Source organism: Macaca thibetana, chromosome 12 (assembly GCF_024542745.1).
Source record: "Macaca thibetana thibetana isolate TM-01 chromosome 12, ASM2454274v1, whole genome shotgun sequence".
Classification (NCBI taxonomy): domain Eukaryota; kingdom Metazoa; phylum Chordata; class Mammalia; order Primates; family Cercopithecidae; genus Macaca; species Macaca thibetana.
The window spans coordinates 73642371-73669914 of NC_065589.1; the positions used below are offsets into that span (position 1 = coordinate 73642371).

Here is a 27544-nt window from a genome sequence, read left to right on the forward strand (position 1 = left end):
TTCTTTCCTTCCTTCTGATGACAGCAGAATTATCAGCATTTATGCTGTTGGCAGGGCTTTATCATTACAAATCAGGGATGGCTCCTGCTGCCTAAAAATTGGTCAACATTAATTTCATTCTTTGATTATTAAGGACCAATTTGTCAATTAATGGTGACCATTATTAATATTTTTAAATTGGTTGCTTGTTTACTTTGACCTAGGCTATGATGTCACCCACCTTTAATTGTGGAATAAATGCTCTGCCTACATTTGATTGGCTTGGACATTTGACTTTTAATTAATTACCTACCACAAAAGTAGGTGACAACTATCTACAGAAATAATTTTTGCAGTGTTCTTGCAAAATTTAGGGGTATTTCCAAATGGACATGCTAAATTTGGATTAACATTTTTTTGAATGCCCTAATTCTGGGTACTTTGTTGGAATCAATGTAAGAGTATGGAAAGTAGAGAGTAGTAAATAGTAGTAGAGAAAAGTCATGGAGAAAATCCGCAAAACGTAGATGAGGGCTCCAAAGCATTTTGTCACTGTCGATTTCTCCTGACGAAGGTGTCAATATAAACTCCTATTTTCCAATAGTTATTTCACACTTGATTTTGAAGTGTCTTTGATGTCTTCTGAAACTTAACTGCTCCCACGACTGAAGAATGGCCCATTTTCTACTTGTTTTTGCATAGAAATACCTGATTTGCTGTGTAGTAATTTTTAGGTTCAGCGGATTTTTAACAATTCAATTTGTTTATTTTTTGCATAGGTAACATATTTATATGTTCACACATTTTAAATTATAAGAAGATACGTAGTGAGATGCCTTGCTCCATACCTATTCCCCTCTGCATGGTTTTCACTTCCTCTTTCCCATGAGTAATTGCTGTTTCTTCATTTCAGTTCTAGAGGTTTCTTAACGAATAAATAAGATTGTACAAATATAGATATTTAACTGTATTTATATATCTATATATGGTAGTAAACTATAAGCACAGTTCTGCATCTTGTGAATGTGCTTAAGATATTTTCCAGAGCTTTCCATATCAGCACATGAAGTTATTTCTTAATTATTTTATTTATGTATTTATTTATTTATTTATTTATTTATTTATTTATTTTTATTTATTTATTTTTGAGAATGAGTCTTGCTCTGTTACCCAGGCTGGAGTGCAGTGGCACCATCTTGGCTCACTGCGACCTCCGCCTCCTGGGTTCAGGCAGTTCTCTGCCTCAGCCTCCCGAGTAGCTGGGACTACAGGCGTCTGCCACCACGCCCGGCTAATTTTTGTATTTTTAGTAGAGATGGGGTTTCACCATGTTAGCCAGAATAGTCTTGATCTCCTTACCTTGTAATCTACCCGCCTCGGCCACCCAAAGTGCTGGGCCTCCCAAAGTGCTGGGATTACAGGTGTGAACTACTGCATCCAGCCTTACTTATTTATTTTTGAGACGGAGTCTCTCTCTTGTTGCCCAGGCTGGAGTGCAATGGCAAGATCTTGGCTCACTGCAATCTCCGCCTCTTGGGTTCAAGTGGTTCTCCTGCCTCAGCCTCCTGCGTAGCTGAGATTACAGGCCCCAGCCACCACGCCCGGCTAATTTTTGTATTTTTAATAGAAACGGGGTTTCCCCATGTTGGCCAGGCTGATTTCGAACTTCTGACTTCATGTGATCCGCCTGCCTCAGCCCCTCAAAGTGCTGGGATTACAGATGTGAGCCACTGCGCCTGGCCTTAATTATTATTATTATTTTTATAATGGCATAATATTCCTTTTTTTTGACATTCATAATTTGTTTAACTAGTCCTCTACTGATGAACTTTTATATCATTCCTTATCTTTTGCTATTGCCAATAAGACTGCAGTTAATACCTTGTTCATGTATCATTTTGCATACCTGTGAGTATACAGACAGATTTGGAACCACCATTACCATCTTTTTCAGAGTGATTTCCTGGTAATCTTTAAAATGTCTTCTGTGTTTAACAAAATCTAGAGTTGCACATGGGGCTAAGGAGCCCATATCATCAAGGAGTCTTGAAAATATCTGAGAAATACTCTCCTCAGTGTCGTTGAAAGTGCATTGGACTAGTATCCAGGATGCTTGAATTCTTACCAAATTCTTCCTAACTTACTGAGATTTTGGACACTTCATTAAGCCTTTTTGTGCCTCAATTTGCCCTTCTGTAAAATGGATAGAATGATAGCTATCTGTCTGCCTCAGAGGTTTATGTTAAAATCTGGTAAGACAACGTAGAAGATAGCATTTGAAAAAGCAGAAAGCATATCAGTTGTAAGCTACTTCACCATCCTTGCTCACCTGAAGGAGTGGTGATGCCTTCCTTCTTCACATTTAGTTGGCGAGGCCTCCATTATCTTCTCCAATGGTCGGGATTTGTTAATTGGTGATATTCATGGAAGGAGCTTCCGGATCCTAGTGGAGTCTCAGAATCGTGGAGTGGCCGTGGGTGTGGCTTTCCACTATCACCTGCAAAGAGTTTTTTGGACAGACACTGTGCAAAATAAGGTAAATAGAAATTGCAGGAGCTGAATGGAACCCTGAGCACAAAGTGTTGATAGCTTTTCACTTTTAGAGGGAGTAGAGGGGAAAGTTCCTTTGTTTTCTAACAAAAAAGGCCCTTGAGATATTTTATGTTAATCAGCACCTTTTCCATGCTATACTATTACATGTGACCTCTTAAACAAAGCAGTCTATTATATGGATTAGCCTTGAGCAACTTTTAATTTTATTCGAAGTGGAGTCCAAGAGCCTAATTAAAAGAAATAGTAGACATTCTTTCAAAACTGGATAGATATTTGGTGGTAATTTTTGAAATTTGATCATTTAAAATGTAAAAAGCACACTGCTTTTCTGGATGATAAAAATCAGATTTTTACCTGCATCTTCTAAATGGAACCGTAATTCGGGATCAAGTAACAAATATTGACAGTATTTTGTTTAATGGCCAAAATTTTGTTCCACTGTCTTATTTGGAAAGTGTGATGGGTTTAATTTCATCTTGGAGTAATGCAATGGAGATTTTTGAAACATAAATTTCAGAAACTCCTAAAGCGTTATGGAATTTTATTTATTTCTTCTTCTTACATTTTATCATACCATTAATACAATTCTCATTTATTTAAATAACTTGCATGAAATTTCTAAAAGTTGAGAATTTAGATTTTTAGCAATTCTGGTTTGATTATAACTAAAAAATCAAAACAAACCATGTAGTTAGTGATGCTGAGGAAATATAATAATTTTGGTTTTTCTTTCAGGTTTTTTCAGTTGACATTCATGGTTTAAATATCCAAGAGGTTCTCAATGTTTCTGTTGAAACCCCAGAGAACCTGGCTGTGGACTGGGTTAATAATAAAATCTATCTGGTGGAAACCAAGGTCAACCGCATAGATATGGTAAATTTGGATGGAAGCTACCGGGTTACCCTTATAACTGAAAACTTGGGGCATCCTAGAGGAATTGCCGTGGACCCAACTGTTGGGTAAGTGATGTGAAAACATATTGATTCCTGTATTTTCAGAATTTTCTCTCTCCCTCTATACATTGAACATCAATTGGATTAATCGAAGGCTCATTCTGATTTCTTTTAGGCTCTGTACTCTAGAACCCATGTCTATTTTGTGCCCTTATTTTTATAAGCTTTAAGAGAGTTTATTAAATATAATCCTATGTGAGGACATGTCACCCAAACACACCTACTGGTGTACTAAAAATACTAGTTGTTTTGGGGGTATGAACTTTATTCTTAGTGTTTGCCACATTTTCCTAGCTAAGAGATTGGATTCTGTGTTCTAACTCAATCTAATATTATTATTACAACTAAACATTACTTATGTTTCATTATTTTTAAGATGAGTAACATGAATTCGCTGTAAAGATTTTTAAAGACAGGAAAGCAGGTTGGAACTATTCCTTTCAGAACTTTCTTGATACAGGCTGGGATTGAGATATCAATGCTAATATCTCATTACAAGTTGTTCAGTCTGAATCAACCCAGAATCACTGATAATGCTTTTCTTCAGGTTTAAATTCAAATTTCCCAATCTTCACATTTGAGAAGTGTTATAGGAGACGTAGCTTTCTCCTAGAATTTCACAATTGGGTCTTAGGACCCTTGGATAAGCTTTAGGCTATTTTAGTCTTGGTGAATGATGATTATTCAGTTCTACTTCATTATATCAGCTATCCTTCTTGAAAATGATGGAAATGTTCTCTGTCTGTGCTTCAGAATGGAAAATTGAGGAGCAAAATGGCTTGATAGCTTCTTTTAAAAGGTATTTGTAAGTTTTCCTGGGTGTAAAAAAGAGAAGCAAAGGACAGATAAAGGAAATAGAGGAGGAAGTTCAGAAGGTGAATATGATTTTTTTTTTTTTTTGAGACAGGTTCTTGCTCTGTTGCCCAGGCTGGTGTGCAGCCGCACAATCACGGCATGCTGCAGCCTTGAACTTCTGGGCTCTAGCAATCCTCCCACCTCAGCTTCCTGAGTAGCTGAAACTATGGGCAAGTGCCATCATGCCCAGCTAATCTTTTAATTTTTGTAGAGATGGGGTCTTGCCATGTTGCCCAGGCTGGTCTCGAAATATGGGCCTCAAGCAATCCTTGTGCCTTGGCCTCCCAAAGTGCTGGCACCACAGGCATGAACCGCTGTGCCTGGCTGGCTGAATGTGAACTTTTAGACTACCATATTAGTGCATCATAGTAGTTGCTATTTGGAACTGTTGACTCTCCTGATTGACCCCCACAGTCTCTCTCTCTCTCTCTCTCTCTCTCTCTCTCTCTCTCTTCTTTAAAATACTTAATTTCCCTGTTGCTTTATACTGTGGTTCTCTAATCAGCTGGATAAAATTTCCATTGATCCAAATACACTATTAAAAAAAAATTCCCAGGTAAACTTGTAAAATACCAGATTCTTTCATCTTCTGTTTTTCTTTTGTAGTTATTTATTTTTCTCAGATTGGGAGAGCCTTTCTGGGGAACCTAAGTTGGAAAGGGCATTCATGGATGGCAGCAACCGTAAAGACTTGGTGAAAACAAAGCTGGGATGGCCTGCTGGGGTAACTCTGGATATGATATCGAAGCGTGTTTACTGGGTTGACTCTCGGTTTGATTACATTGAAACTGTAACTTACGATGGAATTCAAAGGTAAGAAGTATTTTGTATGGCTTTATGGTTTTATTAAGTTGTGGGGAAAGTGCATAAAATGGTTGGAGAGAAACATCAAAGTACCAGAATGAAAATATTGCTTTGTTGGTTGACATAATAGCTTTAATGACCTTTGTACTGATATTTGCATGAAGTGACTTGCTCTGTTTTGTCAACTTTTCTTGTGTCCCATAACGCAAGAGGTAAACCCTCATTAACTATAACCTCCAGCGTTTGTTCTTTGATTTCTCCTCTCCAACTACTCACCTAGTTCCAGATGATGCACATTATTTTCATTTACTCCAGAGTTCATTTGTGCTTTGTTTCTCAAGATTACTTTCCCTTTTCATTTTCTAACTTTCCTCCAATAAATGCATGTTTTATTAGGTATTCGATGTTGCCTACTGGGAATTAATTGGATTTTACTCTGTTCTTATATATGTCAAATTTCAAGGAGAAATTCTTTGTATTGTACTTTTACCTGGTGTACAAAGATACTTAAATGGCAATATATGAATGCAGAATATGGCTTTCTTTTTTTTTTTTTTTTTTTTGAGATGGAGTCTCACTCTGTCACCCAGAATGGAGTGCAGTGATGCGATCTCAGTTCACTGCAATCTCCGCCTCCCAAATTCAAGTGATTCTCCTGCCTCAGCCTCCCCAGTAGCTAGGATTACAAGCATACACCACCATGCCTGGCTAATTTTTGTATTTTTAGTAGAGATAACATTTCACCACGTTTCCCAGGCTTGTCCCAAACTCCTAACCTCAAGTGATTCGCACACCTCGGCCTCCCAAAGTGTTGGGATTACAGACATGAGCCACTACACCTGGCTGAATATGGCACATTTTTTTTTTCGTCTTTGTACTCTGATTAAAGCTAACTATAACTTAATGTAAAAAAACTGTTTTAGATCCTCTCCTTTTGGTATTTTCAAAAATTGGGTAAAACATGTTCTTCAAATTTTGACCCAAAATATTATTCTTGGGTGGATTCAGCAAATAGGCTGGTTAATTTAATTTTTCCCAATGACTTGATTTTATGTTTTCTCAACGAAAGCAATATTATAGTTTTGTTTCCTCTTAGGTTTCCATTTTGTAAGGATAATATCACAGTTTGCCACTGGATTATATATCCTTAGAACAATCTCTGCTTCGTTAAATGAAGTGATTGGGTATTAATGTGGTGACTTCCTATCACTGAAACTGGCTTCCATAAGGAGAATATGAATACATTTTATGTAAAAATTAGCTAACCCACTAAGTCACATAAAATAATTGTGAAATTGCCTAAATTTTTTCTCTTTGGGATGTTTTAGCATTACATTATATAGTCTAACTTTTGCTCAAGTAAAAAAAAGTAAAGCATAAAAGATAAAAATCAATGGAGTTTCGAAAAGATTTGAGTGGTTTGCTGGCTGTGAAGAAACATCAAAGAAATATTAAAGCTCACAAGTACAGCTGAAATTATAAAGTCATTGCCTCTCACTTTGCCAGCAGGTGGCATTCACGGTTCTGGAATCTGCTAACTGAAAAAGAAACTATTCTCTATTCTTAATGTACCGTGTCATTGTGGAATGTTTCAAAGTGTGCACTAACCTGCCACCTTAGGTTTCTTTGTTTACTCCCCGTTAGTGTGTTTCCCAGCTTTAATATCTTCAAGTCTTTTCTTAGAGCTCTATTGTCCTTTTTAGTTATCAGGGTATGCTAATATTTTTCTTTGAGGTCTTTGTATTACGCCAAAATAAAGAAAATAAGAGTTTTCCCATATCAACCATCCTCTGCCTCACTCTGTTCATGTATCTAACTGAATCATGGTTTATGGAGACGTAGTCATGGGGGGTTGTTTCAACAACAACGTAGTCATGTTGTTGATTTCCTCTCTTTGCTTAGTGCCTAATTTTACTTCTATTTTCTTCCCAGTTAAGTGGCTTTGGGCCTTCATTACAAGTATGATCAGTTGATAGTTCCATCAAGCAGATGCATAACAGTGGTAGTGGCATTGCTTCTTGCTCTCCTTACAGTGATGTCAGGAGCAGATCTGGGCGTTTGCTGAGGCTTTAATCCTACCACTCACTGTCCTGCTCCCTAATTGCTAGGAAATGGTCAATGGTGCAGTGGAAAATAATTGGTGAAGGCATCTTTCCCAGACTTCCAAAGTCTTGGAATACTCTTTCACCTATGGTATTCAACATGCTATTTCACATCTTAGCCTTTTAGATGTGGGGCAACCTAAAAGGAATGAAGATCAAAAGGGAAAACAGTAAATTCCAAAAAAGTCTAGGACAAGCTAAAGGATTGACTGGGACTGAAATGTAAGTCTCAAGTGTCTTTTCCAAGAGACAACATGAAAATCCTTCTATCATATGTAGATGGAAATATGTATACATCTAAAATGTATCTTTTCTATCTATTCCGTATTTGTGACAAGAAATTACTTAGCTTTTCAGGCATTTAATTGAACTAACTACAGCTTTAATTATAATAAAGCAAAACTAACAAATTGTATGATATATGTGTCTTTTATAACAGGAAGACTGTAGTTCATGGAGGCTCCCTCATTCCTCATCCCTTTGGAATAAGTTTATTTGAAGGTCAGGTATTCTTTACTGATTGGACAAAGATGGCCGTGCTGAAGGCAAACAAGTTCGCAGAGACCAACCCACAAGTGTACTACCAGGCTTCCCTGAGACCCTATGGAGTGACTGTTTACCATTCCCTCAGACAGCCCTATGGTAAGCCTCAGAACAGTGGTAACCATGCTTGGTACTGGACTTGGTGGAAAGATTTTCTCAAAGCTTTGGAAGTTAATAATGAGGGGTCTCATGTGACTTGGGTGGCATTCTCAAGTATATGAAGGGTTGCTTACCCGGAGTGTTAAACTCTCTGAAACTGGTTCTACAGATTAGGAGCATTCTGGAGAAATTGATGTATTTCAGAGTTAAATGCCAAATCTAGAGGGAATTTAGAGATTTATTTAACAGATGTTTATTGGCACCTGCAAAGATGCTTGGGGCTATAGCAGCTCACAAACCAAACCAAAATACCTATCCTTATTCTACTGGGAAAAACATCTATTTCAAACTTCTAATATTACAGTTAAGGAAACAGGTCACATAGAAGAAAATGACATGTCTAAGTGTCCATTTTAGGCAATGTCAGAGCCATTTTTTTCTTCTTCTCTGTTGCATATGTATGTCACCTGTTCTTTGGTTCTGATTAATCTGTCATAGGCCAGCTGGGTTTGGTGTCTCTTTGGCTGGTCACTTATTTAAAAAAAAGAAATATTTTGATTCAGACACTGCTTAGTCGTCTGTTATTTTACCACGTATTTTTTTTCTTTTTATTTTTTCTGAGATGGGGTTTTCACTATGTTGGCCAGACTTTTCTGGAACTCTTGGCTTCAAGCGATCCTCCTGCCTCGGCGTCCCAAAGTGTGGGGATTACAGGCGTGAGCCACTGTACCTGGCCTATCGTAAGCTTTGTTTATGTTTCCAGGTTATAGCTTGAGCTTTGATACGTCTATCTGGACTGTATATGGCTCTTTTCTGTATTTGCTTATGGATCAAAGAAAAATAAACATAAACTACACTATGTTGGTAGAAGGTTTAATATTGGTGAATAATAATTTAGAGGAAAACAGATTTGCTTTAAAACTCTCATGTTAAGTGATGGATCTATTTGGGATGAAGAAAGACTACAAAGTAATGCAGTTAACAAAAGCCCAACCGCTAGAACTGACACATTTAGATGAATATCCTTCAGTGTCATCATCCTGGGAAAATATATATTTGTCTAAAAATAGATATTTTATCTGAAAACATTTTTGGAAATATCTATTTGGAATAGTTTTTACACTCAACTCACAACTAACCTCACACCTGCCCTCACATTAGATCCACTAGATCAATGATCAATGTGATCGCTAAAATTACTATTTTCATTATTTGGCTCAAAATGACATCTGCCTATTGTTTCACCAAATCAATCCACCTGAGAAGATAAAGAGAATATTTTAAAGAAAGTCAAAGGCTAAGAAGACAATTTTAAAAGCAGATATAAAATTTCTAGTTGTGGCAGTGATCTTCCTAAGGTCACCACTTTGAGAGTGGCTTTTGGAAGTATTAACTGGTTTGTGTTGCACACATTTAAGGTTTTGGAATCAGATCTGGCTTTGAATCCCAGTCAAGCTGTTTAGCTACTGAATAATGCTGGGCAAGTTATTTAACTGTTTAGATTTTTGGTTTCCTCCTCTGTAAAATTGGAGGACTAATGCTTACCTCTTAGAGCTATTGGTTATTAAGTTGGTTTACTTACAAAGTAAGCGTCCAGTAATATTTATTATATCCTACAAATGGCAAAAAAGCAGTGAAGTATGGGTTTTCTTTTGGCAGTTATTTCTAATCATGGAGGATAGCAGACATACTCTGACATAATTATTGGGGAGAAAGTTTTTTTTTTTTTTTTTTTTTTTTTGAGATGGAGTCTCGCTCTATCGCCCAGGCTGGAGTGCAGTGGCGCGATCTCAGCTCACTGCAAGCTCCACCTCCCGGGTTCACGCCATTCTCCTGCCTCAGCCTCCCGTGGAGCTGGGACTACAGGCGCCCGCCAGCGCGCTCGGCTAATTTTTTGTATTTTTAGTAGAGACGGGGTTTCACCGTGTTAGCCAGGATGGTCTCGATCTCCTGACCTCATGATCCGCCCGTCTCGGCCTCCCAAAGTGCTGGGATTACAGGCATGAGCCACCGCGCCCGGCAGGGGAGAAAGTTTAAGGAGTCCTTTCCTTTTTTTTTGCCACCATCAATTGGAGAGTGGATAGGAGAGCAGCAGTGATATTGGGAGGGCTAATGTAGCCAGATGTGGATGTATTCAGTAGTAACCAGTAGTAATGTTTTCAATACGTTGCTAATCCATTACTCTATTTCACCTATAGGTGAAAAGGGCTAGAAGTGGCTTCGTGTTTTGGATAATTACACATTTCTAATTGCAATTTAACCCTGTGCATTTTTCCCTCCAGCGACCAATCCGTGTAAAGATAACAATGGGGGCTGTGAGCAGGTCTGTGTCCTCAGCCACAGAACAGATAATGATGGTTTGGGTTTCCGTTGCAAGTGCACGTTTGGCTTCCAGCTGGATACAGATGAGCGCCACTGCATTGGTAAGAAGTCTGTTTTGGATGTTGTTGGCAGGTGGCACAGGTGTATGTGTGTCCAAACCTGTAACTAGACTAACTGCTGTTCTTGAACTGGACCAGCTCCCTGTGTAACTTCTTCACTGCAGATAAGCTTTCTGTAGCCCACAGAGCATCTTCCTTGGTAGGCACCACTTCTACTATACGCAGAGCTATGTTCAAAAATGTAAATTTCTGTCTTTTGGGATTTTGTTTTAATCCCATATGTAAGGTTTTCTTGGGTTCCCTTTCCTTTTTGTTTGTTTCCTGAAACCTTTTTCTCCTATTAACTATAGTCTTGAAATTCCATGTGGTTGAACTTTGAACTCTTTTCTATACCATGTATACCTTTTCCACTTTAGATGTTAGCCTTCACTTTGATGGGAAGAGTTGTACTTCTCCCCACTTTGACTTCTCCTAGACCACCACGTATGCCCCTTTCAACCAGGTAATCACATCTGAATCCCATCTGGCTTTTTTTTTTTCTCTCTCTCTGTATTCCAAAGTGAACCCCTGAGCATTGGGGTAGCTCGGTTCCTCACACAGGTTTTCATCTTTCAGTTCAAACTTTCTTGTATCTGCCTCCATATTCCTGATTTCATTCTTACCTTGAAGGTTTCCTTTCTTCCTCTTTGGTTTCTTATACATCTATTCATACTTAAGCCATTGCCTGGGCCCTAGCTAATGATGAAATGCACTCCGGTAATATTTGTTTTTCTTATTTTCACTTGTACAATTCTCCTTTCTGTGCCTGTGACAAATTCTTGCTCTCCAGATGTTGCTGTTTCTAGTGTAGTATATAAATTCTTTTATTCTAACCAGACAAATGTGTTAACTTCTTAGGTAGTTTTAGATTCAGAAAAATCACCCTCATTTAAAAAATACCATGTATTTCTAACTATTATATCAATAGTGCATTGTCTAATACTTTTGCTTTTAAATTCCATTCCTGCAATTTTTATCTTCGTCTTGGGCATACCTCCTTCATCTTCTTGATTCCCTGACATACTGTCACAATCTCCTATTTGATTTTAAACATTACTTCTTCTTACCTATTTCCTTTATCCCTCCCCTTCCTTCCCTGCTTTCACTCCTTTATATCTTTATGTTCCTGATTGCTGTTAATTATCTTGGTATCTACAGTAAGATTCTTGGTGTAGATCTCTATGCAGAAGTTAATCCAACTTGAGGATTATTATGGAATTATTATAGAGTTCAGCTAATACTATTTTATAAATTAAGCATATGGATATCATTTTTCATATAAATAAATGTTAAGGATACATTTCTTAGGAAGAAGGAAGATTCTAATACTTCTATCACCCTCATAGATGCTTATCTTTTTTTCTTCCCTCTATTATTTCTAACTATGCTTTCCAAAAATTTATTTTTACATTTATTTCAGAATTATATTTTATAATTTAAAGTTTGCTCTGTGGATACATTTATCTGGAATTTGGGAGGAGGGGAAAGAACCATGCTGTGGCTGACTGTGCTGTGTTCTTCTTCCTACAGCTGTTCAGAATTTCCTCATTTTTTCATCCCAAGTTGCTATTCGTGGGATCCCGTTCACCTTGTCTACCCAGGAAGATGTCATGGTTCCAGTTTCGGGGAATCCTTCTTTCTTTGTTGGGATTGATTTTGATGCCCAGGACAGCACTATCTTTTTTTCAGATATGTCAAAACACATGATTTTTAAACAAAAGATTGATGGCACAGGTGAGAAACGTTTCTCTGTGTGTGTGTGCATGTTTTGCCTTTTTATCGCAATGATACTTATAACTTGATAATTAAAACTCGGTATCTAATTTTTAAGCAGAGTCTTTACAAAGCCTCCTAAATAGTTTTAGATTGAGAAAATAAATTTATTGCTTTTTTATGGATTAAGGTAAAACAAACACCTTTCCTTTATTTTAGAAACAAGTTATTTTTGGGAACAGAGATGGGAGGATTGCTTGAGTTTGACACCAGCCTGGGCAACATAGTGAGATTCCACTTGTACCAAAAAAAGAAAAAAATTAGCCAGGCATAGTGGTATGCACCTGTAGTCCCCACTACTTGGGAGGCTGCAATGGAAGGATTGTTTGAGCCCAGGAGTTCCAGGCTGCAGTGAACTATGACCATACCATTGCACTCCAGCTTGGGCAACAGAGTGCAACCCTATCTCGAAAAAAAAAAAAGAGTTATGAATGTGTGTGTATTTTAACAATGACCAATATTAACAAAAAAGGAATGTCAAGTATATGAGAGCCATTAACAGATTAATTGACTAGAAGCTGTTTTTCACACTCAAGTAGCCAGATTGATTAAAGGGGAAGACATCTCTTCAGGAATGCTGGACTATGTAAATGCCAATGGTTCAGCTTGTATTAGTAATAAAATTTGTAAGCAATATAACATACCAACTAAGAGGGCCAGCTTAGGAGCTATGCTACCTACTTCCGAATTCCAGCTTCCCACATTTCCTAGCTTTGTAACCTTGGGCAAGTTACTCAATTTCCTTATGCCTCAATTTTTTAATCTGGAAAATATGCAGGTCATATATTGCTCATAAGGTTGTTGAGAGAATTTTTGGCTAATACATGTAAACACCTAGAGTAATGGCTAGAAAATAGTAAATATTCAGTAAATGTTGGATACCATTATATCTGTTCTCAATATAAAGCCATATTGCCCACCCTACCCTGTCCCCAATCCAGACCTGCTCTGGGGAGGGAACAGTTCTTTTGACTGTTTCTTCTTTTGTTTGTCTCCATGTTTCTAAATGCTTTGTTTATACTTCTATTTCTTGATTTATCATTTTTGGTATTTACTTCCTTATTCTAGGTGAGCATTTTGCTTTCTTACATCATTCTTCTGTCCCAGCTTCTGAGTTCCCTCCCCCCATTCTCCTTAAAAAGCTAGATTATACTTTTGGTTACATTAATAATGTGTGTTTATATTATTAACATAATATGAATATAAATATTGTTCACTGCTCAGCCAATTCTAGGATGACATTTCTTGACAATTTTTGACAATTGCCACATCTTCATTTGCTTAGTTTTAAAATATAACAATCATGCATTTTCCCCAAAGGCTCCAATAGCTCTATCAAATGCCTGTACAAAGACAGATAACAGCCTATAATTTTTTTTTCCTTCTGAGACCCCTATACTGTGTTCCGGTTGGGACTTGTTTTCTCTGGCCTGGTGCACGGCTCTTATCTTCTGACTTCTCTTTGCCACTCCCCTGTGCTGGACCTTCTGTTTGTGGCAGGCCATTTATTTCTTTTTCTAGATTTATTTCCTCATTTTGCTGAAACATGTTATATAATAGCTTCTTGAGAAGCATAAGTAGGTGGCATATATTTTGAGTCTTTGAATGTCTGTGAGCGTTTTATTTTGCTCTCCTTTTGACTGTTTGGCTGGGTACAGGTTGCAAGTTAATTTAAATCTGGAATTTGAAAACATTGCTCCAGTGACCTCTAATATCTAGCATTGAGTCCAGTGCCATTCTGAGTACCATTTCTGTGGATATGACCTTGATATGGATATGGATATGACATTAAAAATTAATCTTCCTCTGTTTCCATTTTCTCTGGATTCCTTTTCCTTTTGATTTCTTTTCACCTTTCTTCTTTGTGACGGAAGCTTTCTCCAAATGTCTGAGTTGCTAGTTTGGTATTTAGGATGAGGTTATAAAACCTGACCTGAAAGTCTGTACATGTGGATAGGCCTTGTCAGCTGGTGAGCTTCAGACAGGGAGGTGGCTTGGTTACCAGACTGCTCCCCAAGGCAGCATTAGTGAGTCTTTTCTGGAGATGATCAATTTCTCCTTCATAGATGCCTCCATTCTCCTTCTTGGGGTAAGGGGAAGATGTGGGGAGATGGTGGTCTGTTCTGGGGGTGATTAATTTCTCCTTCATAGATGCTTTCATTCTCCTTCTTGGGGTAAGGGGAAGATATGGGGAAATGGTGGTCTGTTCTGGGAGTGGGCAGAGGAAAGGGAGCTGAGGGCACCCTTTCAGTATTCCTATAATCCTCCTGTACTCAGTTCCACGTCCATCTCAGCTCTCCATTGAAGACTGTGCTCTGAACCCATAGCCATTCTGCTTCAGCTCCTCCAGAAAGAAAATCTGTGGTCCATTAGAGGAGATAGAGGAGTGGTGTGACACTCAGGATCTGGGAGGGACCTAGGCATTGGACTGCTCCTTTTCCTGACTTTATCTGAGCCCCTTAGTTCCTTGCCCCTGTCTTTCTTAGGACCTGGTGCCTCTGAGTGTGAGTGCACTGAGGCTTCTGCATATATGGGTGTGTGTCTGTCTTCTGTTGACACTTAGTTTGTAGCATTTTCCCCTTCTTGATTGAGTTATCACTCCTCCAATACCTTGCTTTTAAAATATTTGTTGGAATTGCTCATCTGCTGTTATTTTACTGTCTTTTAAGTAGCGTTTGGTAGAAAGAGGAGATAAACATGTTTGGTTTGTCAATCTGCTATTTTGAACCAGAAATTATCTTTTTTGAGGACTTAGAATCAGGCCTACTGAGCTTGGAGAACTACAATTGAGCTTGGAGAACTGCAATTGAGCTTAGTGCTCAGCAAAAGGTAGTATTGGGTTTCTCAGCTGCACGCAGGTCAGGTCTCCCATAGGCACCTCCACAGGTCAGCTTCCTTCTGCTTTGTTGATCTGGAATTCTCATTGTATTTTTGGTAAACTTCAAGTCCATATGCTGAGCAATCTTTTAAAATATTCTTCATCATCAGTGGTATGCTGACTCTGTAAGCTTTGGTGAGGGAGGCATTACATTGTTCTTTTTTTTTCTTCTTGAATGAGTACACAGTATATTCAGGAAATGAGTCAGAAATCAAATTAACCAATGTGGTGGTGGTGTGATGTAGTGCCAGATACTTGGGAGGATCACTTGAGGTAATGAGTTGGAGGCTGCAGTGAGCTATGATTGTGCCACTGCACTGTAGCCTAGGTAAGACCTGTCTCTAAAGAAAAAGAAAAATAAAAGGAAATCATATTAAAAGTCAGGATTAGCTGAATGAAGCCCTCAGGAAAACTCCCTCCATCAATGATACCTTCTCTTTTCCAAATTCTCTTTTTCTACTGACTTCCCTATCATCAGATATGCTCAAGTTTCTCCCATCCTAAAAAAATATGCAACTTACCCTTCACTCCATGTTCCTCTTTAGTGATAAGTCCTTCTCTACATTTCATGGTCAAGTTTCTTGAAAGATTGATTTGCACTTTACTATCCCCTCTTCCACATTTCTCACTGATTACTCACCTCTCGCAATCTGCCCCCCAGGTGGCTGAAACCCCTCTCATCCTGGTCACCTCTAGTCTCTTTCTTGCTAAATTAAATAATGCCTTTCAGTTCTGTATTTGGTATTTCGGCCATCTTCTCTCAACAATTCTTTCTTCCATGACAGCATACTCCTGGATTTCCTTCTATTTCTTGATCATTTTTTTTTTCTAGTGTACCCTGGAGATCTTTTCTTTTTTGCCTGTTCTATAAAAAACTGTAAATCTGTTGTTCAACATTGGTCCTCCTTTCTCTGAATAATTTCACACCTTTCATGCCTTTGATTACTATCTATGTAGCAACTATAAATAATTGTGGGGAGACTTTTATTTTTTTTTTTTTTTTTTTTTTTTTTTTTTTTTTTTTTTTTGAGACGGAGTCTCACGCTGTTGCCCAGGCTGGAGTGCAGTGGCGCGATCTCGGCTCACTGCAAGCTCCGCCTCCCGGGTTCCCGCCATTCTCCTGCCTCAGCCTCCTGAGTAGCTGGGACTACAGGCGCCCGCCACCGCGCCCGGCTAATTTTTTTTTTTGTATTTTTAGTAGAGACGGGGTTTCACTGTGGTCTCGATCTCCTGACCTTGTGATCCGCCCGCCTCGGCCTCCCAAAGTGCTGGGATTACAGGCTTGAGCCACCGCGCCCGGCCGGGGAGACTTTTATAAGAGTGCATTTACTGAGTGTTTTTCTTCCCAACCTGGGGAATGAGGGAAAGATCAAGCAAACTTTTCTGTAGGTCATGATAAAAACCTCTATGCAAGTTCTCTGTTTGAGGTTCAGACCCATAGTGCCAGCTGCCTTTTGGATACGTCACCTGGATATCCTACAATCACCTCTAAACCAACGTGTCTAAGTAGATGCCTCATCCAACTTCTCACATGCCTTAGAGGAAGGACATGACCACTCACCCCTTCCTTAGTGCCCCATCCCCACCTGGTGGTCATCATGAACATTTCCCTCTCCTTTAGCCTCTATCATTAACTCATTAACGTCCAGCCACACTCCTAGAACATGTGGAGTGTTCAGTCTCTGTCTCTGTCAACCACCCAAACCTCCGCTTTGCCATGTGGTCCATTAGGAATCTGTGCTCTCATACCATCCTATGCATCTCTCCATCTCAGCACCCATTACCCTTATTTTTGTCTCTTGGCCTAGTTGCCTCCTCCACTTTCACCACCTCACTATGAATTACCTTGAGGGTGGTGTCCACACTTTTTTCCAGATGCTTAACTTCTCTTTGACTTGGTTCCCTCGTCTGTAGAATAGGAGCGATACTAATGTCTATTTGATTGAGTGGCTGTGAGGATGGATGAATCCATGTAGAGTACTTGGTCCAGTTTCTGCCTCCTAGTAAGTGCTCATTTAATCTAAGCTGTAATTATTAACAGTATTAGCAATACTGTGTTTTCTAAATATATAGTTGGTTGTCTATCACACAGAGAACTTTCTTTTCACAATTTGCTGTATAAATGAAGAGAAAAAGTAGTAAGATTTTTTTTTCTTCCTACCGCAAAAGAAAGAGGTATGGCTGTTTATTCTGATTCAGATTTTCTTTAGTGAAAAAAAGAAAAAAGAGGGGAAAAGAAGGCATAACAACTCCATAAAGAGGAAAGTGTGGTTTTTTTTTTTTTTTTTTTTTTTTTTTTTTAAATCAGTTCTGATTTCCTTTCTGGTATCTCTGCTGGTCTTTTCCAAACTTGGCAACTTTGTGACTGTGGAAGACTGTTGATGAGAGGGTTGGGCGGTGATACCTCAAGGTTACCCTCAGGTCGTACCTGGTGGTGTCAGCTTATCAGAGCCGTCTCCTGGTGGTAGTAGGTGAACTCAGGTATCTCTTCTTCAGATATTCTGCAGTGAGAAATTTTTTTCTGGAAGGTTGCACATGGGAGTAAATCCAGGCCATACCATTCCTGGTTCTGTTTGTCAGTATCATATCTACTCTTTGAGATCCAAAGTTTGAGGAATGGATAGATTCTAAGTTTATCTCATGTTACTGCTCAGCAGCTTACAGAGTTTTTTTTTAAAAAAAGAATTCCACATGTGTTCCTGAAATATGCTCCAACTCTGACACAAAATTTCAATATGCATTAGTAGGAAAATTGATGTCTTACAAAATATACTTAGTTTAAAACATGTCCATATTTTAACTTACAGGAAGAGAAATTCTCGCAGCTAACAGGGTGGAAAACGTTGAAAGTTTGGCTTTCGATTGGATTTCAAAGAATCTCTATTGGACAGACTCTCATTACAAAAGTATCAGTGTCATGAGGCTAGCTGATAAAATGAGACGAACAGTAGTTCAGTATTTAAATAACCCCCGATCAGTGGTAGTTCATCCTTTTGCCGGGTAAGTGTGTTCATGTTTTCCTAAGAGCTTGAAACTGTATGTCTTTTACAGTCATTGAAAAGTGATGCCCTAGGAATTTGGTAAGTTCAGCAAATATAAGATTGAACCGCATAAGTTGAAATCACCTTAAATTTTATTTCTTTTTTCCTTCAAAAAGCTTTATTTTGTGGGAGTAAAAAAATTGTTTTTAAACCCAAAACATTTCTTCTAACTTTTGGCTTTCCCAGTCTTCACTGAAGTGTAGTTTTTTTCACAGCTGCAGAGGACCAAACAATGTGATAGAGATTTAGTAGCGAAGGAGTGAATAGGCAACAGAATTGACAGGAAAGATCCAAATTCTTTCTCTGCTTTAATATATTGATATAAGCTTAGCAAAACTTGCTTAATCATTCAGTAGTTTTCAGAATAAAAAGTTTTTCAGACCACAGAGTTTCATGTTTTACCGTTCTATAAATGGTGGTGCCAAACAAGGAAAGACAGAAGACTTCACAGAATTCCTTTTTGGTTCTTACCTTTCTTATTTACATATGTTTAACAGCTACTGTGTTTATTTAGAACAAATCTGAGCTATGTGTTGTATATGAGTGGAATGATAAAAAAGATGGCCGGTAACTCACTAACGCCTGATTACCCAGGGAACATCCATCCCTGTGCTTCCATTAGGTATATAATCTCATCAGATCCCAAAGCTAGTTTGTGAAGGAGGTATGTGTAAATACCCATTTTAGAGAGAATGAATCTAAGACCCAGTGAGATAAAGTGACTTGTGAAAGAGCCCGCAGCTATTAGGCAACAGTCAGTATTCAAATTCCAGACCTGTCTGACTGGAATGCCTGTGTGCCTAAAAAAAGTCTGTTTGCTGCATCTAGAGTGTCTGCTTTAATTTTCTCTCTGTAAGATAATAAGAGAGACACATTTCAAAACTGATGTTATTATTGATAAGAAATTTCATTGCCCTATAGCAAGTTAAACAGTTGATTTTTTAAATGGATTTGTCTTAACTCAAACTGTTGGCCTTTGGTTTTGAAAAACTGTTGAGTTCCTTTCCTGATGACTCTTGTTTAAAATGATATGAAGTAGTTACATTTCAGAAAGTTACATTTTGGAAAAGACTAATTTTGATTCCTCTGGATATCATAAAAGAGAAAAAGGTGTTTTTTTTGTTTGTTTGTTTGTTTTTGCCTCTAGACTTGTCTTTTTCCCACTCTTTAGAATATTGAAAAAATGCCTTGGTCAGTTACTGTTTGCGTTGCATTGATTTGGATGCTTTCTTCATCTGAGATGAATGCTTTCCTGCAAATGTATCAATTTCTTATGCAAGAATGACTAGAAGATCCTGAATGTTTAATCCAGAGAGAAAGAGATTGAAATCTGTTTTCTTGTTCTGCTTGTTGTTTATTACTTTATTTTAACAACATGGAATATTAATAGGTAACCTGAATTGTGTCTTGTTAGAGAATACGTTGGGTGACAATAGTTTTAGGTCCTAAAATCTAAGACAGTAGTTCTCTTCTCTCAACGCCCATTTAAATGCCATTTGTGTTTGTGACTTTGGTTACATGTTGACAACTAAATTTTAACTGACAATTATGTCAGTTATACACTAAATATGTTAAGCTCGATAGCATATAAAGAAAATGAAATTAATTGCAGTATCTGGAGAATCTGTTTGTTCTAAATCTCTGGAAATCGTGTAGTTTGTCCCAGTGTTAACAGCCTTGACTTACTACTGCTTTTTCTAGGTATCTATTCTTCACTGATTGGTTCCGTCCTGCTAAAATTATGAGAGCATGGAGTGATGGATCTCACCTCTTGCCTATAGTAAACACTACTCTTGGATGGCCCAATGGCTTGGCCATTGATTGGGCGTAAGTCGGCATCATCATCCCCGTTACTTAGTTCCCTTTTACTGCAGAACACATAATGAGGCAGGTTGGGTGATACGATGAAGTAAGGAAACTGGTACTGCTTGCCCTTGTGGAATTTTAAATAATTAATTGGTGATGGGAAAAGGATATTGAATAAGAACACAAAGAACATAAACATAGTTGGCCAGCTACTGCTGGGGTGAAAACTAATTAATTCATGAGTATTCTGAGAAAATTACTAGAGAAAGCTGAATGATAAGATTTAGTGGAAACTTAAGATGGGGGTGGTGGGTCCCAAGCCCCATTGGAAGTAGGGTACAGATTTGATGAACTGTAGGTTGTATGTAATTTCTTACAGGGAGCGTCTTGAGTTTAGGAAATCTTTGGAGTCAATTAATCAACAAATGCACATTTGCTTACATGCACTTTGGGAGAACTTTGAAAGTATAAGATATGGATCTCAAGAAATTGATGATCTATCTGGGAACATAGGAAAAGGAATAGAGTAAATAAGCTTATAAAGATGAAAATGCCAAAGTAACTTATGGGAGAAAAAAAGGGAAGAAATATATTAACTTTTTAAACATAGATTACTACCAATGTTTTTCTTAACTTGTTGATTTCACAAGGAGAAAATAAAATTTCTGGCTCAAAGATAGCAACATTTTAAGTTTTCTAAGACAATTGATTGAAAGTCACTTCATGAAAGTAGCTGTCTCTTTCTGGGGGACATAAAACTATTAAATTTTTAATAAATATAATTTAAATTTTAAAAACTTTGTTTAATAAATGTGTGAACTGACCCTACTGTTTCTGAATGCCCTTTGTGTGAAGGGTGCTCTGATAGTTTTTGGATAAGAGATAATTAAACATTTTATTATTTTAGTGCTTCACGATTATACTGGGTAGATGCCTATTTTGATAAAATTGAGCACAGCACCTTTGATGGTTTAGACAGAAGAAGACTGGGCCACATAGAGCAGATGACACATGCATTTGGACTTGCCATCTTTGGAGGTATGTTTTAAAGCAATAAAGGTATGTATTGTTTTTACACATTGCAAGTTACAACAGTAAACTCATCCTCATGTGGCATTCTCACAATCCCAGAAAAGCTGGCCACTTTAAAATGAAAAAATTTTAAATAGCGCTATTATATATAGACAAAACATTCGGTTTGTTGATGCTGTATTTCATTTTTAGAGTGTGATTTTTGTTTTGCATATATTTGTATAATGTTGACAATGTATATGGGTGTAGCACTTTGTAGATTACATGTATTATACCATTCAACATCCCAACTACTTAGTTATACAAGTTTCACATGAAGAAACAGTAAATTACTGCCTTCATTTTCAAGAATAAAACAGCAAGAGCTGTTTATAGTCATCATTGTGCATTTCATTATTCTCCAGTGTTTGTAAGAATCTCATTAGAGATCCTTATGGAAAAAACGATTACACGTATTCATCAACTATATATTCACTGAATGGCTTTGAAACTTTTTTATTCAAAATGTTGGAGAACTGACATCATCTTTGTTTTATAGAAGTGTTAGGTTATGCTTTACGAAGAACAGTGAGACATAATTGTTTTTTCATCAACCTTTCCAAATAATTTCATGCTACTAGTGAAAATTGCTGGGAAACATGAATTCTGGGGAACTACAGTCACAATGAGCACAGCCAATGCTCGCCTGCCTTCTCAGCTCCCCATTTGAGCGTAGGCTTGCTGTTGTGAGTTGAGTTGCTGGGAATAAGAATATAGCCTGGTACCATGAAACAGGTGGTTTGCTTAGTCTTGAAAACAGGAGCTCTGTGAATGGTTGTACAGCTTGTGCACTGCATAAAAATGCTAGGCCAAGAGGGTGAGGAGAGACTGAAATCTATCCTGGGTCTGTTTGACAAACCATGATTACTCTAGTTAGAGGGGTCATGTTTTGTTTAGGTCTACCAAAAGCCCTGTGTATATGCTAGTTGTGTCCCTGGTTGAAACCTCCTACTTTGAATAATTAACATAGTGCTTGAAAAGACTAGACACTCACTATAAATCAAAGACTTTCTCACATGCATAGAATGTATGTGTGGAATGAATAGTTAGTAAGTATATTGCATATCTTGTCCTGCTGTCTGTTTATCTGTGGAGGAGTATGTGGTATTTAAAAAATGCTCATGAGATTTTTGATGAGTTAATTATAAATACTCCTCCCGTCCCCCTCCTGCCGCCGCCATCCATTTACTCCCTTTTACTAATGATGTCAGACACATGCTATTTGCTGTCACATAGAAACATTATAAAAATGTTGAATTTTCTCTGCTCTGGGATGGGATGTTTTGGGATTCAAGAAAATGTAGTTTTAGTATCTTTTGGTTTCATCAGTATGAAAAAAATTGAATGCATACCCATGAGGGCAACACAACATTCCCAAAATAGCAATAATTATTTGTTTCTTTCAACATTGTCATTTATTGTGAATTTCTTTTGGAAAGTTCTTTTGTTGTGCAACACCAGAGAAATTGTGTACCTTTTTACTAAAGGGCTAGATCTTCTTGATTGTGCACCACACAGAACTAAAAGATTTATTGAACTCCTTACTTATTCAAGTATATTAGGATACCTTTGTGAGTAGTGGGACTGGGATTGCCAGTTTCTAGAAAGATTCAGGGAGTCCAATGACTGACTGGTCATTGATTAGAGCATGGATAAGGAAATTGGTCGAATAAAATTTACGACATCTTAAGCATTTTCTGATTAATTAGGGTTTTCTAGTTAAACTATCATTAAAGAGAAAATCCACGTTGATGCAATTCTTTCTTTTAAAAATATGTTTACTTTCCTGCTGCAGTAGTTAGTGTAAAGTGAACATGATTAAATTTTTGTTGTTTAGAATCTTACGTTGCCTCTCTCTTACTGTTCTGAGCATCATGGAACATTAGTAGTGTGGTTATAGGTGAACGCACACTTGTGTTGAGATTTTTATTGATCCTCAAACATACAATAAAAGTTCCTTTTTGATCTAGACCTGTACTTTTCCTTCTCAACGGCTTCTTATTTAAGTCAAGGGGAAAAAATACAATATAAGCACTGTCATTAAAACATACAATATGAACTGTTTGACCTGGGAAGGATCTCAGGAATGATTCAGACTGTCTCCTTCACAAAGTGTAGTATTTGCCTAAGAGCACTCAGCAGGTGAGTGCTTTAGCGGGCGCAGACCTGTGAGGCCTCATTGAGTTGCTCTGTAGAAGAATTCTCTGATTCTTATTTTCACTATTACCTATGCAGAACTAAACCCAATTGCTACTAAATGCCATCATAAAACTCCATATGTGCTTGCCTGAACCTGAACCCTGGTATTATTAACATACAGACTTCCACAGAGCATTACTAGGGTGTAACAAGTCATGGAAAATGGTAACAGAAACATATTACAGATATTTATGGGGGAGATGATCAGATCTGCAAGAAGCATTACAAGCCTATTGCATTTTCTCAAGTGATTTATTTATAAGTTAGCTGTGACTGAAAACATTAATCTACCCATGTTTCTTCTCAGAGCATTTATTTTTTACTGACTGGAGACTGGGTGCCATTATCCGAGTCAGGAAAGCAGATGGTGGAGAAATGACAGTTATCCGAAGTGGCATTGCTTACATACTGCATTTGAAATCATATGATGTCAACATCCAGACTGGTGAGATTGCCCAGTTTTTTGGGTTTTTTGGTATGGGTTTATTTATTTGTTATAGTGGCTCCTGTTCTTTTTAAGTACTTATTACTTGAAGGTCTAGCTCCTGATAGTTTTATATTCTTGTCATTCACATAATCTAAGAGTGTAAGACTTTGAATCTCTGTTCAATGCTGCTAGCCTTAAACATTGTCAGGAAAAACACATTTTGGGACTTTTCCTTACCTAAATGGAGTGTTGTATTTGGCAGGTTGATTTCCAAGAGGAAGCTACTTTTTAGTATTGGGTCTGAAAAATGTTTTGTCCCATTTGTTTTCCTTCACAAATCAAACCCGTGACCCACCTAGTGAAAATGTACATGACTGACTCCCTTGGGGCTTGGCTTTTGCAGGTTCTAACGCCTGTAATCAACCCACGCATCCTAACGGTGACTGCAGCCACTTCTGCTTCCCAGTGCCAAATTTCCAGCGAGTGTGTGGGTGCCCTTATGGAATGAGGCTGGCTTCCAATCACTTGACATGCGAGGGGGACCCAACCAATGAACCACCCACGGAGCAGTGTGGCATATTCTCCTTCCCCTGTAAAAATGGCAGATGTGTGCCCAGTTACTATCGCTGTGATGGAGTCAACGACTGTCATGATAACAGTGATGAGCAACTATGTGGCACACTTAGTAAGTAGCTGTGCACTGGCGATATTTCCTGGGATGAATAGAGTAGAGGTGGGTTTTAAGGAAAATAAATAAAAGCTTGGGCTATTTATATGGGAAAAAATATCTTTTAGAATTTCAGATTCTTGACAAGTACTTTGAAGGCTTTTAGAAAGCTAAGCAAGAAATTTCATTCATAATGTTATGGATGGTTTCTAGCCTTGATTTAGACTATCTTCAACAATTTTTTTCTTTGACATTGGCTGTTTGGACCAATGCAGTCATTATGTCTTGGCAAACTCCTCAAAAAGTCAAATCGAAATAAACTAGATCTGGCCAGGCAAGGTGGCTCATGCCTGTAATTCCAGCATTTTGGGAGGCCGAGACAGGAGGATTGCTTGAGTCCAGAAGTTTGAGACCAGTCTGGGAAACATGATGAAACCCAGTCTCTACAAAAAAATACAAAATTCCAAATAGCTGGGGCTATTACAAAATACAAAATTACGAAATACAAAAAAAAAAAAAACAAAATTACAAGTAGCTGGGACCACAGGCACATGTCACCACATCCAGCTAATTTGTATTTTGTATTTTCACAAAATTTGTAAAATACAAACATTTGTACTTAGGAAGCTAACGTGGGAGAGTTGCTTGAGCTGGGGAGGTTGAGGCTGCAGTTAGCCAAGACTGTGCCACTGTACTTCAGCCTGTGCAACAGAGTGAAGCCCTGACTCAAAAAAATAAGCCAACAAACAACAACAACGAAAATAAACTAGACCTAACCTTCAGCAACTGAGGCAATAGTATCACATAATAACTACTTGCAATCATAGCCTTTGGAAAATATCATGTGTTATATTCCTTTTCCCCCATGTTAGAGTAAAATAAATTAAAAATGAAATGGTGATCTTAACCTTTATATTCTTCTTTTGATGGTAATCTAGTCTATATAGTTTGAGGCCTAATAAACACTATTGCAGAAGGCAAAAGTATTACATTCAAATTAAAAAAAAGATAGAGGACAGTTGAAATCTCAGAAATCTCTATCAAGGCGAAATTAATACTAATAATAACTTTTCTTTTGGAGAGAAAGAGGAGTGACAGATTTGAAAGAGTAAAGTGCTCACTTGTACATTTTTCTGAAATTTCTTAAATGTTCATCTTTTTGTGTATTATCTTCTTGTTTCTAAGAGCACAACATTTTACCTTAATGTTTTATCTATTTTCACTTTTCATATGACACATTTTCAAGCTTTCTATAGTCTGAATTTGAAATTGTGGTTGGAGGAAGTAACAGCTTGAAAGTTAAGGATGAGCTTTAGAGTCAGTCCAACCAGAGTGTGAATCATAGGCAGGTTCCTAAATCTCTCAAAGCCTCAATTTCCTTATCTGTAAAATGCAGACAATTATATGTACTTTATAGTATTCTTGTGAGGATTTAAAGCAAACTTATATGATGTGTGTGTGCATAACTTAGAAAAATGCCTTTTCTATGATAAATACCAAATAAATGCCAGCTAATAATAATGTTAATGATGATGACATCACTTGATGAACATTTCTCCTTATTATATACAATGCCTCCATTATAAAAGGTGAACTGAGCCTTTACAAGGCAAGAACTCATTTAAAAGTCTGTAAAAATGAGTTTGTTCATAACCAGTTTGTTACTATTGTAGATAATACCTGTTCATCTTCGGCGTTCACCTGTGGCAATGGGGAGTGCATTCCTGCACACTGGCGCTGTGACAAGCGCAACGACTGTGTGGATGGCAGTGATGAGCACAACTGCCCCACCCACGCACCTGCTTCCTGCCTTGACACCCAGTACACCTGTGATAATCACCAGTGTATCTCAAAGAACTGGGTCTGTGACACAGACAATGATTGTGGGGATGGATCTGATGAAAAGAACTGCAGTAAGTTTTGAACTGGTTTCTCTTGGTTGGTCAGCCTTGTAAATAGACTTCAACAACCAAACAGCCTTGCATTCTCTCCTCTAAGGCTCATACAATTTTCATTGTCTCTTTAGTACTTCTATTCCACTTGTCAATCTCTGTATCGCTAGGTTATAAGGATAAAGGCATGTGCCTGCACATGGGATGCTTAGAGTCCACCTGTAAGTATTGAGTTCTATGGAAGCAAAGCAAGGACTGCCTCTGATGCCAAACATTTCAATTCAGATAGGAATTGAAAAAGTGAAAATCCCTCAACTATCTATTTATATATTTAAAACAATATTAAAAGTCACATAGACATATCCAGACCTTTGGCTGTTGATGTTTCTTTTTCATTTAGTACAAGCAAAAAGACATCAAAATAAAGAGGCACAGAAAATTTAAATTTCCATTGATCTTATCCACCTGTTTTCCATCTTGCCAGTTCTGCTTTCCTTTAGCTTGTTGTTTTATTTCATGTCTTCAATAATAGTTTAAGATGGAGCATAGTTCCCTGGGCTAAGTTCTAGTTCTGGTTGCACGACTAGACAAGTCACTATCATTTGGAATAGATGAGCTTTAAGATCCCTTCTAGCTTTCATACCCTGTAAGTCTGTGTTTAATATAATTTCATGTTTTGGGTGGGGCCAGCCACTGCATCCGACTCCAAGGCTATGGTCTTAACAGCAAGATAGGACCCTGGTTTTTAGAGTTGTTCTGTTTAGACTTTTACATCCAGTTTGGGGGGTCTATCTACACACTGTTGCTACTAGGCATGTGGATCATGCTGGTTTTGTTGCCTAATTGGGCTCCATTGCTTGGCTTTGGTCTAGAGTCATGGACTTCGTAGTATTCGTTAAATGTAGTCCCAGTCCAAGCACATGATGCTTACTTTCTAAATGTGGTCTATTTTCCAAGGTGTAATAACAGTTTCTGACTCTGCCCTGTAATCTTTTATTCTCAATTCTAAAACCTATCCTAGTTTTGAGTTTTTTGCTTAGCTGACTTTGATAGTGTGGCTGATTTGAAAGAATTTTGAACCCATGTACAATTGAGATAACTTCTGTAGCTATTTAGCCATTTTTAGTTTGACTCTGGTACTTGTTGCACAGGAAATAAACTTGTTGGTTTTGTTTTCGGATGACATTAGATTCGACAGAGATATGCCAGCCTAGTCAGTTTAATTGCCCCAACCATCGATGTATTGACCTATCTTTTGTCTGTGATGGGGACAAGGATTGTGTTGATGGATCTGATGAGGTTGGCTGTGGTAAGTGCATTGCTTTTGTTTTTATTCACAGTGTTTATTTAGAAAAATCTCAGTGTTAACACGTGGACAGAGGGAGGGGAACATAACACACCGGGGCGTGTTGTGGGGTGGAGGATGGGGGAGGGATAGCATTAGGAGAAATACCTAATGTAGATTATGGGTTGATGGGTACA

At 37.8% G+C, this 27544-nt stretch overlaps 1 protein-coding gene across 1 annotated transcript in view; it reads left to right on the forward strand.

Annotated features, from left to right (window-relative positions):
- Positions 1-27544, forward strand: part of LRP2 (LDL receptor related protein 2) — a 213535-nt gene that overhangs the window by 72624 nt on the left and 113367 nt on the right. Inside the window, exons 11-23 of the mRNA XM_050750442.1 lie at positions 2346-2515; positions 3268-3491; positions 4947-5153; positions 7686-7888; positions 10171-10311; positions 11839-12042; positions 17767-17959; positions 19702-19827; positions 20714-20844; positions 23384-23521; positions 23907-24188; positions 25844-26083; positions 27252-27371. Coding sequence (XP_050606399.1) covers positions 2346-2515; positions 3268-3491; positions 4947-5153; positions 7686-7888; positions 10171-10311; positions 11839-12042; positions 17767-17959; positions 19702-19827; positions 20714-20844; positions 23384-23521; positions 23907-24188; positions 25844-26083; positions 27252-27371 — 2379 coding nt within the window. The remainder of the gene's footprint in view (positions 1-2345; positions 2516-3267; positions 3492-4946; positions 5154-7685; positions 7889-10170; positions 10312-11838; positions 12043-17766; positions 17960-19701; positions 19828-20713; positions 20845-23383; positions 23522-23906; positions 24189-25843; positions 26084-27251; positions 27372-27544) is intronic.